Source organism: Alosa alosa, chromosome 11, assembly GCF_017589495.1.
Source record: "Alosa alosa isolate M-15738 ecotype Scorff River chromosome 11, AALO_Geno_1.1, whole genome shotgun sequence".
NCBI lineage: Eukaryota > Metazoa > Chordata > Actinopteri > Clupeiformes > Clupeidae > Alosa > Alosa alosa.
This window is the reverse complement of record NC_063199.1, coordinates 8,558,767-8,578,400: the sequence shown is the minus strand read 5'-3', so window position 1 is coordinate 8,578,400 and position 19,634 is coordinate 8,558,767. Positions and strand designations below refer to the sequence as shown.

General features: G+C 43.4%; 1 protein-coding gene across 9 annotated transcripts in view; it reads left to right on the top strand.

Moving 5' to 3' along the window:
• The first annotated feature begins 277 nt into the window (after positions 1–277).
• Positions 278–19,634, top strand: part of pclob (piccolo presynaptic cytomatrix protein b) — a 79,061-nt gene continuing 59,704 nt past the window's right edge. For 7 of the 9 annotated variants that reach the window (XM_048257646.1, XM_048257655.1, XM_048257649.1 and 4 more), the window contains exon 1: positions 17,163–18,913. In XM_048257646.1, coding sequence (XP_048113603.1) covers positions 17,300–18,913 — 1,614 coding nt within the window. In that variant the 5' untranslated portion in view covers positions 17,163–17,299. Of the gene's footprint in view, positions 487–5,675; positions 5,772–7,820; positions 8,638–9,439; positions 10,259–17,162; positions 18,914–19,634 lie in introns of those variants that run through there. The other 2 variants (XM_048257653.1, XM_048257652.1) reach the window with 2 other exon arrangements.

The following is a 19,634-nucleotide window of genomic DNA, read 5'->3' as shown; positions in this document are numbered from 1 at the left end:
TCCTGTGGAGAGAGAGAGACACCCGCGATGCCAGGGAGTGAGTGCTAGTGCCACTGACGAGAGGCGATCGGCACTGATTTCCTGACAGGCCCCGATTGGACAGAGCCAGGGGCCTGAGGAGATTAGGGGGTGGACTCTCATCGCGCTCATCAAGCGGACCATTCTCCAGGGGGAAGAGAAGAGAGAGAGAGAGAGAGAGTGGGAAAGAGAGAGAGGGGTAGAGAGAGAGAGACTGTCCCTTTAAGAGTATTTTTAGATGCAGGCGGTTAGCAGTGGTCACTGGTCAGGAAAATGTGCATTAGCGTTGGCAGAATGTGTGAGCATGGAGGAGGACGTGGGTGATGCAATGTGGATTTAACTATATTTCCTAGGACATACAGTAAAAAAAGAAGACGTGGAAAGACTACAAACTAAAAAAATCTATTCCACTGGATGTGGACTTACATTATCCCAACTGACAACTGGAAAGCACATGACAGACTGAAGGTATGTTACTCACATCAATGCTTTGAAATGAATTAATGGTACATCATTTTCTCTCATAGAGTACACTTATAGTTTACTATAGCTTACATACTATTCACATGCCACACAAACTGAAAAAAAATATATCATGAGAAATGACCAGAAGATCGAATGGTCATGCATTGATGAATTCCACGCCATTAAACATTATCTTAAGCAACTGTCAGACTTACACCAATACGGTCTTCTGTGAGCTTATCCATCACTGGGGAAGTGTAGCCCAGGTCCATCTTCTTCCTCCTGGGGCCAGATATTTAAATTTAATGACACTGGCAAACAGTGAGTGATCAGGTTACTGTATTCATTACCAGTTGACCCTGGCCTATACTCATTTAGAACACTGTGACAGGCCCCACTCGCTTGGCTCTCTGTAGTCAGCGTGCCAGAGCAAGAACTCTGGCTGTACCCCCTGAGCAACGTCACTCCCATCACCGTGATATTAATTACCTGGGCTTCTTTAGTTACATTCTGCATTTCATGCAGCTTTGGAGGGAGCAGCGCTTATGTGTGGAATATTTTATCGAGGAGAATGTACAATAGATGTGGACTGGACTGCATCTCTCTCTCTCTCTCTCTGTGTGTGTGTTTGCAAGCTTTGTGTGTCTGTCAGTGAGTGAGAGAATGAGCAGGGGCGATTGGATGTATCTGTGTGAGTATGTGTGAGTGTAAAGAGAGAAAAGTGATAGTAAGACAGATGGAGGGAGAGAGAACAGTGAGAGAGAGAGGAGAGGCAGACAGAGTGTGTGTGGGAGAAATGTGAATGCACCGCTCTCTCTCTCTCTCTCTCTCTCTCTCTCTGTCTCTCTGTGAGATTGTTTCCGCTTTGCTGATGACAAATGTCGCTCTGTTTGCCCGCGCTAGGCAGAGCAGCCAGCCAACGTCCGGGCAGTGCCACGGACCTTTTTGTCAGGCAGACATGCCCCCGCACACACCTGTCTGAGCCTTCATTACACAACCTGCAGGAGCACAGGAATACCAATCCAGCACACAACACAGCATCCAAAGGCATCACCATCTCATCCTCTTGCCAGTTTGGGCTAGCCACTCGGAGTAATCCCCCCTGCTCTAGTCCTTTCTACACCCGTTTTGTCCTCTTGCCAGAAATACCTCCCTAGATGTCCTTTTGATGTGTAAATACACATTCTGATATGCTCTGCAGTGTTTGGCTCTTTTACTGTTTTGTTTTGACATTGCCAAATGCAAGCAACTGCATATTATGAACTGTCATAAAAAGATTATGTTTTCAACACAGCAAAAGGTCTACACAGGCCTTGCTTGTAGAGCTCAACAAAGACACTGATTTGACTAATATGATAATAGGATATAAAACCAACCCTCACAACGCACTGAACCATCACCCCGGTTAATAAAAAGAGAAGACAGACACGTGCAAGGCTGGTGTCTGACGTTAAGCCGTTTTAACTCGGAGCTGCGGAGGCAGATGCCGGGATGCGATGTGAAGCGTCAGTGGGGGCGGCGTTTTAATGCTGTTCACTAGCGGCTAGCAAGGCAGCACAGCCGAGTGGATGAGAAGCCACTCTCTGCTCACTCGCCAGATTGAGAGCAGGGAATAATAACAAGCTGTGCAAGCATGGGGACCGTTTGCCCTTTTCTGCCCCCGATGAACATGAGCTCAAACATGAACAGACAACACCCACATGCATGTTTGCACACACACAGACACACACATGAATGGATTGATAAGCAGTCACTTAGTGTTACTACATTTACATAAATGGGATTGGAATAAGTATACTGTTTTGCAGGGCTCAACGTTAACTTTTGAAAGTGGTTGCCAGCTTTGCCATCTTGCCAACTAGGCATGAGGTTTTGGTTCCCAAAGCCAACCAAATCTGGTTGCCACTTGTAACAATTTGGTAGCCAAGGGCAACCATTGGCAACCATTAATGTCGAGCCCTGCTGCTTTGATGCTTTCCTCAGTATCCTACATGTGAGGGATTGCTTTGTCACGACTCATGTACACACACATAGACACACACACACACACACACACATACTGTAGGCACTTTTACTCATATTCACAATCAGTCACATGGTCTCGTGTCTCATCACATCCCACCCAGTGCGGAGGGAGATGTGGGTTGTGTGAATCCAGCACGACTCCAGCTCCCACATGCACACGCACTGGTCACACCTCCACTGTCTGCTCCTCCAACTGAAGATGGACTGGATGCCTAAAGAGAGGGTTGGATTAATATGTTGGAAACCTATCACTTTGTCTATCCCTCTATCTGTCTCTCTTTCCATCAGTCTGTCTGTCTACCTGTCCGCATCTTCTGCAATTTCTGTTTACAGGGATAGTTTATTTTAGACTGAACTGTGCTGAGGGTCTCAAAGGAGGCATTTAATGCTGAAGCCATATTGTGATGGTACTGTTTTATTGTGTGGTTCTGCTAAACTCTTTATCTAGTCAAGGGTTTTGATATGCAGGACTGATTGTTCCTACTTTGAAAAGACACATGGTTAAAAAAAAATGCTGTGTATGCCTGTCACTCAAATTCTCACTATTCCATTGAGACTCAAAATAACCTGTTTCTTCACACCCTCTCTTGAGACACACTGATTAGGAAAAAAAATAAAAATACTCAACACTTCTCTTAAAAGGGTTATTGTTTATTCAAAGGACAAACAATAACAACATAGTAAGCAAAGGGTTAAGGGTTGGCCAGGTTTGTCACTGCTACATCCCTTTTGGCTAATTAACTGCATTGGTTTGTACAGTATATGGTTCCAGATAATATTGGATTGTTTTTTTTAGCCAAGTCTTTTGGCACTGCCAGATTGTTTCTTCAATAGTCTGGTGCAATGCAGAGTCACTGTCACTGCTGAGAATAAGTTAAAGTCTGTGGCTTGATCGGATCTGCATCAGTTGAGGAAAAACTCTATCTGGCCGGGCTTGTTGTCAACTCAGCTCAGCACCGGCCATGTGAGGCCACTGGGCTCACAGGTTAGAGCGCTGCCATTCCACACGATTGTCCAGTGGGACCTCTCCACTGAGATCAGACAGAGAGAGAAAGAGAGAGAGAGAGAGAGAGAGAAGGGTAGAGAAAGAAAAAGAATGCAGAGATGTACAGAAATGTATCAGAGATGTGGAGGGTGGGGGTGAAGGAACACAAAAACTGAGCAATGAAGAAGTGACATAAAAAAACAATACTCAGACAAAAACACCCACAATGCACTAGGATGGTTTCCTCTCCTTTCACGTTTCATCTGGAGCCCTGCCCTTCTGCTCTGTTCTGTCTGGCAGTCTGATCAAACAGATCCCTGATTGGAGTTGAGCTCTGCCAACACCGCAAGGCTGCAGGCAGCTGGTCACACTTAGCTGCCGTATGCTTTTCTTCACACCCAGACTTTTTTATATTTACATACATATTTATACGGGAGAGATGGCTGATATTCAACCAACGGTTGAAAGTCATTCATAAAGTATCCAAAATGCAGCTTCTACCCAAACAATTGGACAGAGCCATACTGTACAGCAAGAGGTTCTGTTCTGGTGTTTCTTCTGCAAAGTTAGCGTGTCGCGCGGGATGGATTCCGTCCCGTCGACAGAGATGCGTCAGAGTGAGTGAGTGGATTCCTTTGCTTCAGAGAGGTGTGTTGACACAGGACCAGGTCCAGGCCAGATGGCTGGTGACTGAGCTCAGAGAAGGCGTCTGCTGTCGTCCGTCGGGCCCGATGGCAGATTGCAGGCGTTGCGACTTCCGTACGTCCTCCTCACGCTTGCTGGTATTCTGAGCCTTCCTTTTCAGGCCATATTAGGAGATTTGATACTCATGTTGGTGGTGGCACAGATGGTGGATTAGCTTTGGATTTATTCTTTGATATCTCAAATGAATTATGCTATCCTGAGGAGGGAACTATTGATAGAAGTGACAGGCTTCTAAATGATTCAGGGAGAAATTAAAGTCTTCTTTCTGTGCCGTCCGCCCACCCTTAGAAGTCTGTTAACCTTCCTCTGTCACCATTTCACGTACTTCAATGTGCTGGAGGATGGAAATGGACTTTTATATTGGAAGCACTGTGCGCCACATCATTATATTTACCAAACCCAAAACAAGTAACTGGAACTGAAAAATAGCTCCTGATAACATATCTCTGGCTGATGAAAGAATACCCATCAAAGGGTCTTTGCTTCATGGGCATCAGATCCTATCATAACAGATCATTCCAGACTTATATTCTCACCCAAACACAGCACCACATCACATTCACTGATTCTCATGGGTGATTCTCTCACATGCTACAGCTTCTCAGGTACTGTAACACACAGTGCAATCCATTCACAGTAGACAGAACTGTAATACAGTAGCCTAATGCAAGGAAAGAGCTCCAGGTAATTGCCTGAGTCAGGGCTGATGGCTTTTATAGATCCACCATTAAGGATACCAGGGCTCATTATATTTCTCTCAGGACTGTGGTGCTGGAGGAAGACAAAGGCTTTCCAATACCTGCAAAGGAGAGAAAAGCTATTTTCCCTTCAGGAATAACCTGTGGTTTCTTCTGTTTGTGAGCCTGGGCATCATGGATCTCAGACCAACAGGCTGAAAGATGGAGATGAGAGTAGGAGAGACCGAGAGTGAGAGAGAACTGATTTGTCATTAGTGTGTACTGGCGCCCTGAAGGTGGTGAGCAGTTTAAGAATGCTCAAGCTCTACTAGCTGCTGATGTTGACCTTGAGAATTAGCAACACATGAACCTAGCATGTAAACATCACTGATTTTAGAGACTAATATGAACATAACTGCACAGTTTTGCGGTATTATTCAAGGCATTCAACCAATGATTGATCTATCAAGATGTGGATTCTAAAACCACAAAAATACAGGAAGCTCAATGACCACACAGCCACCTACCTTGGCAAATAAATATAAATTGTGCAAGGCAAAAAGTAATGGTAAAATAGACCTATCCAGCAGTGACATTAAACAATGTAATGTTTTCTATCGTTTAAGGGAGAAATACACCGTATCGTCGCTTTAATTTCAATTTTCTAGGGGTGAGGTAGCCTACGGAGATCAGCTGTCATATACTGAACATGCGCAGTTTGTAGAGGGGCTGAACGCGTTGCCTCTGCTGCTGTTGATCTCTCTCTCTCGCTCGCTCTCTCTCTCTCTCTCTCTCTCGCGTAACCTCCGTCCTCCGTGGAGATACCAAGGAAACGTTATCGGAGGAGAGGGAAGTCAAAAATGGGGCAATAATCAGAGATGGCAGTACGACGTGAGGTAATGTTTGAAAGGGTATTTTTCGCGACATTCGAGCGCTTTTATGTTGAATTATTGTGTTTGATTCCATGATTTGGTAGCCCATATGAAACCTTTGGTTAGATAGACCCGTAGAGGGGGACACTCCGATGAAGCCTGTGCTCGGGGATGCCTGTGATGGGGTAGGCTAACGATTGATGTTGTAACGGAATAGGCTAGACCAGAGCTCTAAAACCTCCCGAAATATGACAAATTGTTGACTCGGTTTATCATACATGTGGGCCAAAAAGTCATAGTAGCCTATTACTAGGGGGGACCACTGCGTGACAGAGATGATGGTCCGTCCACTTTCAGCAGTCATATGCCTGTCGTCTTGCCGACTCTTGTATTATGCATGCAGTTGGCTTTGCTAATCGTCTGTCTGGAATCACGACGAAAGGAACTGAATTGCCCGCAGCAGTTTGTTCACGTTATCAGTGAATTGTTTGATAGTTCGGCATTCCTTTCGTATCCCCGTCGACTTATTTGTATTTTAGTGGAGAATTCGAATTCTGAGAACATGTCAGCATTTGTTACAATTTACCCACACTATCAAGGTATTTCGTTTTGGTATGATTGAAATTATTTTGGCTAGAGTGTTCACTACACATAGTGAATGGCTGTATTAAAACCCGGATGTGCTGAAAGTCTATCCATAGACTGGTTGTGACTGAGGCTCACTTGTAGTAGCTACTCTTGGATTTCTAGTAGCCTACACTGCTCTTGCATTCGGCTATACGTCGCTAACGTAAAACGAAGCATCTTACTGTACGCGGAAGGGTAAACTGTACCTTGTCATTGGTATGTTGAAATGTTCCCAGCAAAAAGTGATGGTGCCTGTAGGTACATGGCGGTACATGTAGGATATTCGATGTAGAACTATGTCCTCGAACCGTGATGTTTTGCACCGCTGTTGGATGCCTTTTCTGTCATTTAACACAATAGTCCACTGATTATTCTGTAGTGGCTGAGAAACATTGGCATATATTTTCAAAATGAAAAGTTATTCTTTGAAATTGACCTCTTTTTCTGGTTTGGTTGCATTCACCTTTTCCAGGGCTTAAGGTGAACGTATTGTATTACCCACTGAAAGGAAGGCATCCGACTATCTTTTCTGCCGTGTGGAAGTGTAGAACAGAAATCAATAGCGAGGGTTTAGTGCCCTGTCCAAGGTGCTGAACGAAAACGTCGAATCAGGCTCACGGTGAAAAGGGAGAGTATCATTCATGGTACCGAATCATGTTGAAAAAGGAGAACATTATTCATGATACCACCACCCGATGTTGTATACTTGCCTATAACAAGCCAATTGTGCTCTTACCCGTAGTAGGCCATTAGTAGACTCAAAATCAATCACATTGTCTTTTGCCAATGATAAGTGGAATAAGGTGTTTAAGCCCTTGGAAGGAGTTATTATGGTCTCTTTACATATGCTAGTCACCTAGAAAAACATGGAACTGACCTCTGAGTGGACAATAGGCTACTTCATTAAGCAGTGTTGCTTTGTTTATGTAGGTTTATGTATGTAGTATTATGCAGATGCTTTATGTTCCCATAAAGAGCTGGAATGGGAATACTAGGATATAATGTTTGGCTATCATTCATATCTTCATCTATGTTTGTAGACAGATTTGCTTAATCACCCCACATTTTTTGTGCATAATAAAATGATAACCAAATTCCCTCATAATCATAATCTACAAAAATGTAATAATTGTTTGTTGATGGTTCCCAAAAGAAAGCATCCATCAAATACATTAGTGGCATGATCAGAATGTTATGGTTATTCAGCATTGCCCCAAGCGAAATACAGACAAAATCAGTACAAGCACAAATACAGCTCTAAAAACTCTGAACTGTATGTGCAGATGTGTCATGGAGTAAAAACATAACTCTTTTATGTTTATTGTAATATGTATCTCACCCCTGAACAATCTAAATCCTTTTTCATTCATGTATGACATTGCCATCCTTAAACATCAATTTGTAACAGAGTCGTTTGTAACAGAATCATTTTCTTCTTTCTTTCAGAGGCAGATGTGAGTCACCAGATCCATCAGTCAGGGACAGCCCCCGAGCTCTCTGAAGTCTGTCCCACCGTTCATGCCAGCGGTGTGGGTGCCTCAGACCAGCTGGCCCCTGGTGAAGGGATCCCTGTCTCTTCAGCCAGCCCCACTGTCCAGTGTGGAGACCCAAGGCCATGTTCTCCTCTAACTTCCTGAGCGGGGGCAACCCTCTCAGTGCCGTCTCCTCGGCCGTCAACAAGTTCAGTCTGTTCGGGGAGGATGGAGATCCTGAGCAGAACAAACAAAAACAGCAGCAGCAGGCCAACCCTCAGCAAAAGCCCCCAATCCAGCAGGGGAATGGCCAGCCTGCATCACAGATAAAGGGTGGCCCAAAACCAGGGGGGCAGCTACCCCAGGGCTCGCCCAAGACTGGACCCCAGTCACAGCAGGGGCCCAGTAGGGGAGGACCTCAGCAGCAGTCAGCCTCCGGGAAGCCTGGGACTCAACAGCAGCCAGGAGGCCCGGGGCCTGGGGCTCGTGCCCCAGGGGCAGCCCAGGGAGGACCCTCATCGCAGGGGCCTGCCAAAACTGCAGCCCAGGGAGGACCCCCATCACAGGGACCTGCCAAGGCTGCAGCCCAGGGAGGACCCCCATCACAGGGAGCTGCCAAAGCTGCAGCCCAGGCTAAAAGTGGGCCCGGGCCAGGGGGTAAATCACTGTGCCCCATATGCAAGAACACGGAACTTAATGTCCAATCCAAGGAGCCTCCAAACTATAAAAACTGTACACAGTGCAAGAGCCAGGTCTGCAGCCTGTGTGGATTCAGTCCCCCCGACTCAGCGGTAAGATGGTTTATGTTCTAAATTCATTCCCACAAATCATGGTAGAATGTGTTGTCACAGTGTACACAGTATAACAATATTTTTTGTTGTGTCTTGCAAAAGGATATTGCAAAATGTCAGACTGCATCTCTGTTACTGAATGTTGTGTTTGAAGTAAACCTTTTTTATATATGTAAAACACACACAAGCATGGTTTTGCAGAATACAAGATTCGGGTAACATATTTAGCAGATTGTCCAGATTTAATTTTTTCTAGTATTTTACGGTATTTCATGGTTTCAGTCAAACATTCATATTCTTGTGGGGAAGAAATGATACAATTTAGCCTTTCAGATGAAAGCAAAACATTTATTCAGATGTTTAACTCAAACTATTTTGTGAGAAAATCATGAAAAGGAACTCAGCTGAAGTGCTCAATTAAACTTTATTATAATTGTAAGGGCACTCACAGTATATATAATATTTATGAGTTTCCAAGAGCTCGGAGAAGGTTGATTAATGTTTAGCCTCTCTTGGTCCTTGCTTCTTTATCCATGTATTGTCTTTTTTATGGCAGCAGGAGGCATGCACTAACACACCTAAATGTGTTGAAGCGTGAACCAGTTTACAGTTTCAACAGTAATCCCATTAGAGCCACATAATGCAATTAACTGCAGGATGCAGGCTATTGAGACTAATGAACATTAAGGGCTCACGTGACACTGCACAAATATGTGCAGAATGCAGATGCCATATTTTCATAATTGGTTTAGATCATATTAATGCATTGGTCATTTATCTGTGTCTTCTTTTGTAATTATAGGGGAAGGAGTGGCTCTGCCTGAACTGCCAGATGCAGAGAGCTCTTGGAGGTGCTGAGCCTCCAGGTCCTCCTATGAAGAAAGCCCAGCCCCAGGCCAACAAACCCCCAACAGCCTCACATCCACCATCGGCTGCCCCACAAAAGACAGATATTCCAGGATCTCCTGAGAGAAAACAGGCCACGGTGAATGCTGCCCCGCCCAAGCAAACCCAGGAATCTGCAAAACCTCAACAACAGATGCCAAAGGGTGGACCCTCCCCTGCCAAATCTGCACCACTTCAACAGCAGCCACAACCACCAAAGCAGGAGTCTGGCTTGTTTGGCTTTGGCTTTGGTGGTCTGACTGACACTGCTAGGTCCAGATCCCCCTCACCTCAGCCTGCTGGGAAGGTTATGGGCTTTGGCTCTTCCTTCTTCAGTTCAGCATCAAATCTGATCACCTCTGCTGTTCAGGATGAGACATCTCCTACACCACCCACAGCCCGTAAGGAGTCTGTGTCAGCTCAGGCTCCTGCAAAGGCTCTATCAGCTGCGGGGACTAAAGCCCCTGCACAGAAACCAGAAGCAAAGAAAGCAGAGCCTCCACAGCAGCCCAAGGCTACAACAACTCCAGGCAAAAAGGATGTACCCCCATCGGGACCTCAGAAAAAGGAAGGACCCTCGCAGCCTCCCTCCAAAGCAGCTCCATCCTCCTGTCCTCTGTGCAAGGTGCAGCTCAATAAGGGCTCCAAGGATCCTCCTAACTACAACACCTGCACTGAATGCAAAAGCACTGTATGCAACCAGTGTGGATTCAATCCCATGCCACATGTGAAAGAGGTAAGCAATTATCAGCATTTATCTTTTGTTGTCAAAGTTGACCATGTATAGTAAGTCAGTTGACCAGGACTAGTTAATATGTTTTTGCACTGTAGTAAGGGCATTCTTTTAACATAAACATATTTTAGTCACAGTTCTGTTATTTGGATTTTTGTCTTAGAATGGGATGAAATGTTGGAAACACAAGTGTGCCAATCTCAGCGTTCAAATGGTTGTTTCAGTAATTATATTGCATGGTTGTCTATATGTATATCTGTATTGTCTGAAAGTAAATGGCCAGCTTAATTAAGAAAATGTGCAGCTTTTAAGTGGTCAGCTTCAAACACAGGCAGATGTGCTTTCCATATACAGTATAAGAGACCCTTACATTTAGCTGAAAGTGAGATAGCAATATGTTCTGTTTTTGTTTTTCATTCTATGTGCCGCCACCCAATACTCATTTTACATGATAGACTCTCTGCAGATTATAAAGTCAACCTCACCTGTTTTGCTAGAGGCTGTGTAATGAATTAGCCAGACTGCTATCCTGTACTGAGTGTGATATTCAACCTCTCAGAAACATAAACAGGGAAAATTGCATGTGATTCCCCAGTTGTGTAGGAATGAGTGGCTTTTGATGCATTTATCCAGTGAGAGCTCTCATCTCCCTCAGGCCCTTCATCTGGCAGGGTAGACGATGTTGGCTTCAGCCCCTAATGGCAGATTCATCTCTGAGGTTGTCTCCAATACAAAGGACTTGACCCTCGACACTGTAATTTATCGCTGACAGTTTGCATGCAGCCTGGCAAGGAGAGTCCAAGGATACTTAATTGCATGTGGTACCACCATGAAGAGATCACGGCCAGTCCCATTGCCAGAACTAATTTACAGATATGCTCTTTTAGGATCCCCCAACACCACTTGAGGGCAAGGTGGACAGATTGTGTCTCCTGTACTGGCAACCATGTAGATGTCAATTTACATCTTTTAATAGTTAAAAAAACAAGGTCACCTTTCAGTTGGGTGTCACTTCATACAGTAAATTCACTTCCTGTTCATAAATACTTAAAGGTGCACTCAATTCTATGATACTAATTCCATATACATGTTGTCAAATTCAGCTAATTACTCCTTATTGTCCTTTAGGTATCTGTTCAGTGTTTGTGTGCAGAATAAAAAAAGTCTGTTCTGAATATACAGTCCAGTCCAGTAAATGGGAAACAAGCACAGAGTCTCAGTCCAAGTCATAAACTAGTTAGTTAGTAACTAGCTAGTTAACACGGTACTACTGGACACAGAAGGGAGTAGCGTAATTTGATTGGATGTTGAACAAATTTAAAATTAAATAAATACCAAAATTAACAGGGCATGTGATCCAGAAAGAATACAATCATGTTACTTTCAGATTATGCATCTGAAGTGGCACACATTTGTTCTTGTACATAATAACATACAAGAAATTACCAAATCTCAACCAAAGAGCAAGGTCTGAACTATATAATAATATAATGCTACAATATTAAAATATAGAAAATATATATTTCAATTAAAATAAAATAAATGCAAGAGTGTTTTAAACATAATTTAAACATTCATTATGCTAATCTGTACTGGCATGAAATGCTTCCGTTTGAGGAGTTGGAGAGGGGAGTTTCCAGGTGTGTGGCCTTTTTCCTCTCTATCTACAGGTTCTCAGGTATTTTAAAGGATTGTGACCAGCACACAGTAAGTGAAAAGTGGAGTCTGTGGAAAAGTGTTGAGGCATGCAAGAGTGATTTACAAATTTAATATCATTACAGGTCAAGGAGTGGCTATGTTTAAACTGCCAAATGAAACGGGCACTTGGAGGAGATGATCCTCCAGGACCTATGATGAAACCTACACCACAGTCTAAAAAACCCTCCCCAGCATCCCAACCCTTTAACAAAGCAGTTCCTCCCCCTGTCTCACCTCAGAAGACACAGGGATCACCACCTGTGACTGGAAAAGATGTGAATAAACTTGCCCAAACTAGCCAGTCTGCTCCATCTACCAAACAGCACCCGCAACAAAATCCCCCTCAGCAGGTCATTGACAAAACACAGACAACTAAAAATCAAGCCTCCCCTGCCAAATCTGCTCCTTCTGCACAATCTGAGCCTCCAAAAGAAGAGACTAGCTACTTTGGCTTAGGCTTTGGTGGGGTGAAAGACACATCCAGATCCCGTTCTCCCTCACCACAGCCCACAGGATCTATCACTGGCAAGGTTTTCGGCTTTGGCTCTTCAATCTTCAGTCAAGCGTCTAATTTGATTTCATCTGCAGTACAAGATGAGGGCCCCACAAAATCCCCAGCTGTTCAGAAAGATTCTTCATCAGCCCAGGCCTCACCCAAAATATCAACTGGTGACAGCAAGGCATTGCCTACAAAGAAAGAGGATGACAAGAAATCAGAGGTTGCAAAACAAGAGCAAAAGTCATTTGATCAAAAGAAAATAGAGGCAAAGCCAGCCAGTCAACAGTCAGATGATCTTTTGAAAGATAAAGAGAATATGACAAAAGGGAAACAACTATTAGGTGAATCATCAAAAGTCACTACAGAAAGAAAGGCTACTTCTACCCCTGGTTCTCTTCAGAAGAAGCTGCTTTCATCAGAACAGCCAGCCAAGGAAGAAGCTAAGCCTGTTCCATCACCTGCCAAAAAGGTCATCCAAGAGGATAAAAAGCCTGAAAGTCAGAAACCATTAAGCCAGGTCAGTGCTAATGGGATGAGACTAAGTAATACAAACTCAACAGTCCAACAGTCTCCACAGCAAAATGCCTCTCAGCCACAGAGTGCTGGCCCACCTCAGCAGCAGCAAATACCAAGCTCTGCTGGTTTGCCTGTCAAAGGCACACCTCAAACACAGACTGAACCACAGAAGCAGGATTCAGGATTGTTTGGCTTTAGGTTTGGTGGGGCTAAAGATAGATCTAGATCTCAGTCACCATCATCTCACCCAGAAGGCTCTGTCTCTAACAAAGTTTTAGGGTTTGGATCATCTATTTTCACTTCAGCATCTAGCTTTATCAGCTCTGCTGTGCAAGATGAATCAACAAACGAACAAGCTAGTGCTAGCAAAGACTCTACACCTAGCCTATCAAATCAAATTAAATTAGAAGACAGTAAAAAAATAGATGAAAAGCCTGAGAACAAGAAGCCTATAGAAACAAAGCCTGTTTCTATGTCAGCCACTAAACCTACTGCTCCATTAAAGGCTGGAAACAAGGAAAAAACTCTTGCCACACCTGAACCCAAAGATACTGTAGCTGATAGTTCCCCACCCTCAACACAACCAGGTAGTGTAGAGGGAAGTAAACCGTCTTCTAGCACTAAAGCTGGACCAGCTCAAAAGACAACACCATCTGATCAGAAACATGCTGATGATAAGAAAGTAGATGAAAAGCTAGGTTCAGCACCACCCAAACAATCTATTGCCTCACCTCCCATGAAACATCCCTCTCCCCAGGAAGTCTCTCAAAAACCTCAACAACCAACACCCTCAAACACAGCTTCACTTAAGAAATCTGTCCCACCATCATCTGATCCTCCTAAACAGGATTCTGGATTGTTTGGGTTTAGCAGCCCATCTAGATCCCAGTCACCTTCATCTCAAACACAAGCGTCAGTTTCTGGGAAGGTTTTAGGGTTTGGTTCATCTCTTTTCAGCTCAGCATCCAACTTAATCACCTCAGCTGTAGAGGAGAACTCAAACAAACAACCCACTGGAACAAAAGATTCTGTGCCCTCAGTTTCCTCTCCCAAAATTCTAAGTGACACCAAACCCCTGCTTAAATCAACATCAGATGATAAGAAAGTTGAGCAACCAATGTCTACAGGAAACAAGCAAGAAGAAAAGAAACCAGAGGTTAAGAAACTGAATGTAGACTCCCAGGCCACACCACCATTAGTTTCAGTAAACACATCTTCCAAACCACAAGTGCAAACACAACCACAACAGAAAGAAACAGCATTATCCTCTTCACAAAGCAAACAGGCCACACCATCTGTGCAGACAATGAAAATTGAAACTGCTAATATTGTTCCAAGTTCAAGTGAAGATAGCAAAGTTCAAGAGCCAGTTAAATTAGCTAAATCTCCTAGTCAGACACTGCCAAAACACCAAATCTTACCACAAAAACCCAGTCAACAATCTCCTGCCAAAACTGCATCACAACCCAAATCTGAAACACCAAAACAAGAGTCTGGATTTTTGGGATTTGGTTTTGGTAAAGACAAACAGCCTGCCTCAACTCAGTCCACAGAATCTGTATCTGGGAAGGTTTTTGGATTTGGATCCTCCATCTTCAGTTCGGCATCAAACTTTGTGACATCAGCTGTCCAGGGTGAATCCACTGCCACAGCACCTAGCTTGCAGAAAGATACTGTATTACAAGCCTCTCCCAAGAAATCAGAGCCAGAACCCAAACCAACTACTGTACGAAAAGAAGAAAAGTCATCAGTGAAACAACAGAGCAAGGCATCAACTTCTACACCTACAACAAAAGTGCCTGACATGCAGGAACAAGTGGAACGGAAATTACTAGACAATAAACAGGAAGATAGAAAGGCCATTATTAAGAAACAAGAAATCAAGACAGAGAGTGATAGACAAAAACAAGACAATACCAAAGTAGAAGGCATCAAACAACAACCCTCGGGTATAACACCAACTACTAAACAAATCAAAGACCTTCCAAAAACAGCTCCTGAAAATAAAGATTCTTTAACAACTGGTTCCCCACAAAGAAAGGAGATTGCCCCATCAGCACAGCCAAGCAAACCAGTTACAATTCAAAAAGCACAGCCAGGCAACGATAAACCTGAGGATAAAAAATCTCAAGATCCAAACTTCAAATCTGGAATAATTTCCACAATGATTCCTGAGCATGAATCAATAAAAAATGAGGTTTCTGGAAAATCAAATGTGAACACAACCCAACCCAAGCAGGTTCCCCCAGAGCCAAAACGTTCACAACAACCTCCTCCCCAACCTCATGTGCAGGCTGCAAAGTCACAGGAGCCAGTGCCAAAAACGGTTGTCCCATCTACAAAACCAGTGTCCTCTGCACAGTCTGAACCTCAAAAGCAAGAATCCAGTTTCTTTGGTTTTGGATTTGGAGGACTGAAAGATACATCAAGGTCTCGTTCACCTTCACCTCAACCAGCAGGATCTGTTTCAGGAAAAGTACTAGGATTTGGCTCTTCAATGTTTAGTTCTGCATCTAATTTTATATCCTCTGCAGTCCAAGATGAACCATCCTCTGTGGAAAAGGGAGCTGTTCCACCAACATCTCAGCAGAAAGGAGCTATTCAACTTCCATCTGGACAAAAGGGAGTTGCTCCACCACCATCAGAACAAAAAGGAGCTGTTTTACCACCATCTGCAGAAAAAATGTCTGTCCCACCACCATCAGAACAAAAGGGAGCTGTTCCACCACTACCTGGGCAAAAGGGAGCTGTTCCAACACAAGCCCCTCCAGCAGAAAAAACAGTAGAGAAAGCAGGGGATGTAAAAATAGATGCTGAGAAAGTAAAAAACCTTGATAATATTGGATTATCTGTTAAGAAGCCAGTGGAAGCAACAGTTAAGAATCAAAAAGAAGCTTTGGAAAAGACAGATGAGAAGCAAAAAGCACCACAGGAACAAAAAACGAACATTCTTACTCGGGAAGACAAGAGACCACAAGAAAAAGCATCTCAGGAACAAAAATCAGTGGCCATAGAAAAGAAGACACAGAAACCAGAGGAGGATATTGTGGAAGAAAAGGAGGACAAAAAGACAACAGAGGACAAAAAAGCATCTGGTGTGTCTTTCATCATGACAAAAACAGACAAGGAGCCTCAGGCTAAAACATCATTAACTCCATTAAATAAAGAGTCTACACCATTACAATCTGTAAAGGAATATGTTCCTTCATCTGCTTCTCTTGAAAAGAAGGAACCAGTCCACATAACACCACAATCAACCAAGAAAGAGTCTGAACAAACTACCACTCAAGGTAAAACCATTGCAACAGGTGTCAGACAACCCCCACCAAAAATGCCTGACCTACAAAAGATTCTTGACAAACATCAACAGAAAACACCCAGCAGTAGTGACTCACCAGTCAAAGCTAAACCACAAGCAGAGGCCAAAACTCCAAAACAGGAGTCCAGCTTTTTTGGGTTTGGGTTTGGCGCGGCTAAAGATGCATTAAAATCACAGTCAGCCTCTGCAGGCGTTGTTTCCGGCAAAGTTCTTGGCTTTGGCTCCTCCATGTTCAGCTCAGCATCCAATTTAATCACATCATCTACACAGGAAGAGCCTTTAGAAAAACAGCCTGTGGTGCAGAGAGGCCCTGCACAATCACAAGTCTCACCCAAAACTCCTATCATAGAGACAAAAAGACCTGCTGTTGAGACAGCAGTTGACAAAACATCTGAAAAGGTTGTGAGTAAGAAGGGAGTGGAGGGGAAGAAACCAGAGAAAAGTGGTGATGAGCCACGGCAAGAGGAGAAAACAGTGGAAAAGAAATTAGATGAAAGAAAAGTAGATAAAAAACTGGATGAGACAAAACAGGAGAAAGCAGACAACAATGAAACTGTGGCCAAGACATTGATAGAAAACAGAGAGAAGAGAAAGCAAGATGAAAAGAAAGAAGATAAAATAAAGTCTGAGGAAATTAAACCTGAAGCAAATAAAGACATCCAGACAACAGGGAAAGATAATAAATTAGAGAGGAAGAGTACTGAGAAATCTGAAGAAAAGAAAACTGATAAGAACAATTCAGAAGTTACTAAACAAGAGGTTCAGAAGTTAGTAGAGGCCAAGAAACACATGGAAAATTCTATTGAAGACAATAGGCAAGTCAGTCAAACACATAGAGTGAATCCAGTAGATAAAACGTCAGATAATGCTAAACTGAAGGATATACAACCTTCCACTGTTGCCAAAAAAAAAGCCCTCAACAACATCACCACAGCCATCACCTCAGAAAAATCCTTCTTCTACAGATGACACAGAAAAGGCAAAACCCCTTCCTGGATCAGTGCAAATTACTATGAAGTCAGATTCTTCAAAACCTGTCCCTAGCACTAAAGAAGGCAATCCTCAGAAACCTACTGAAGTGCCAAAGCCCTCAGAGGCACAGAAAACACAGGTACAAAAGAGCACAGCATTGACTAAAGAGTCTGATGTTAACCAAACTCAAAATCCTCCTCCACAAAAATCTGCCCAACAGCAAGCACCTACTAAACCTCCACAGCAAATGCCTAAGGGTCCTGCTAAAACCCCACCACAGCCACAGCCCGAACCTCCAAAACAGGATTCTGGATTCTTTGGTTTTAGTTTTGGTGGGGCTAAAGACAGATCTAGATCTCAGTCTCCCTCAACTCAGCCAGCAGATGTGAGTGGGAAGGTGTTAGGTTTTGGCTCATCCATTTTCAATTCAGCATCCAGTTTTATCTCCTCGGCCGTGAAGGATGAGCCAACTACTACACCTGCATCCACTCAAAAAGAACCTGCACCTGAATCTGCACCAGGTCAGCCTGGTAAACAAACTGTGGGAGATACTAAACCAGTCACTGCACATAAGATAGACAGTCTTAGATCAGATGAGGAGAAAGAAAAGAAAAGTGGTCCAGATGAAATTAAAAAGGGCAGAGGGAAACTGGATGATAAAAAAACAGAAGTACAAAATGTTGCACAAGGGAAGGTAGAACAGAACCTTGACAGAAGCAACCCAGATCTCAAAGCCTCTGTGGCAAAAAATACCACTTCAATCTCACTCCAAAAGAGTGCTGCACTGCCTGCATCTCCACTGAAAGAGCCAGGAACACCAGCAGAACAAACAGGCAAGGCAGAATTTGCAAAACCCATTACCAAGTCATTAGACCAAAATATATTGCAGGCTAAAACTGATAGTAAGACATCCCAAGATGCTGCCAGCACAGCAGCAACCAAAGCACCCACTGTTGCACCCGATACGCAACCACAACCACAAAATCCAAAACAAGTACCAACAAAGCCTCAACCAACACCAGGTGGAACAACATCCCCTGCCAAAACTGTGCCACAAGCAGAGTATGTGCCCCCTAAGCAGGAAACCAGCTTTTTTGGCTTCGGATCTGGTGGTAAAGAGGCTCCCAAAACCCCTGCTGCTTCAAAGCTTAATGAGTCCATGTCGGGAATGCTGTTTGGTTTTGGTGGGGCTAAAGACACATCTAGATCCAGATCACCTTCACCACAGGCCACAGAGTCTGTCTCTGGGAAGATGTTTGGCTTTGGGTCCTCCATTCTCAGCTCAGCTACAAACTTAATATCTTCAGCTGTCCCGGATGAGGCACTCAGTACTCCTCTGGCCCAAAAGGAGTCTTTGCCAGTCCAGGCCTCTCCTAAGAAAATGGGAGAGAAACCATCTGTGATACAGACGCAAGAGGGAAAACAAACTTTGCAAGAGCAGAGTCAGACGTCATTGGTAGAGACAAAACCAGGTCTTGTGTTAGAGCCCACATCATCACCAACTCTGAGCAGAACAACAAAATCCTCTTGCCCTCTCTGCAAAGTGGATCTCAACATGGGCTCCAAGGAAGTACCAAATTACAACACCTGCACTGAATGCAAGAGTGTTGTATGTAACCTCTGTGGATTCAATCCAGTGCCACACCTCACAGAAGTAAGACTATCTGTTCAAACAAGCAACAAAAGACATTATTTTAAGTTTAAAACATTTCATTTCACACAGTAGTGCACAAAGACATTCACCTTCCATTGCCATGGTTATCGCTCATTTCCAGATGTTTGCTATACTACTAAACTTTTCTTTCTGATTGGACTAATAGTATTGTGATTTACTTTACACTGTGTATGCCTTTTGTGTGCATGTGTTACTCTATATTAATGTTTTATTTATAGTTTTTAATCTTGATATTGTGTTATTAGTTGTGTAATTTGTGGTACTTAATACATTTCGTTAAGGCCTACTGCACAAACAAAAGGCAGATCTGTCAGTTTTTACATATAGTAGAGGCTGGTTTCTTTTTTGTCCTTGCAAATGTCTATTGGATGAGATTAATGTAGTCAAATTATTTTGAAAGGATATGTTTTAGTAAGGTCAAAAGAAGCTATATTTGGACAGATCTGTCTTGAGGTATCTCTACAATGACATACCTGTGTGCAGTCTGCTTATATTTTATTGCTAGTGATAAGTTTCTGTATTTTGTTGGGTGGATGGTCCTGTTGGAATTTTTCAGCATGCACACCTGTTCACCCAGTTAACTTGTTTTCAATATGATGCCGTTTTTTATATAAATATGTAATTTTAACTTTGAAGTGAATAATGTATAACTTCAAAGACATTTTACAATATGCTATTCACGAGCACAGCTCTACAAAAG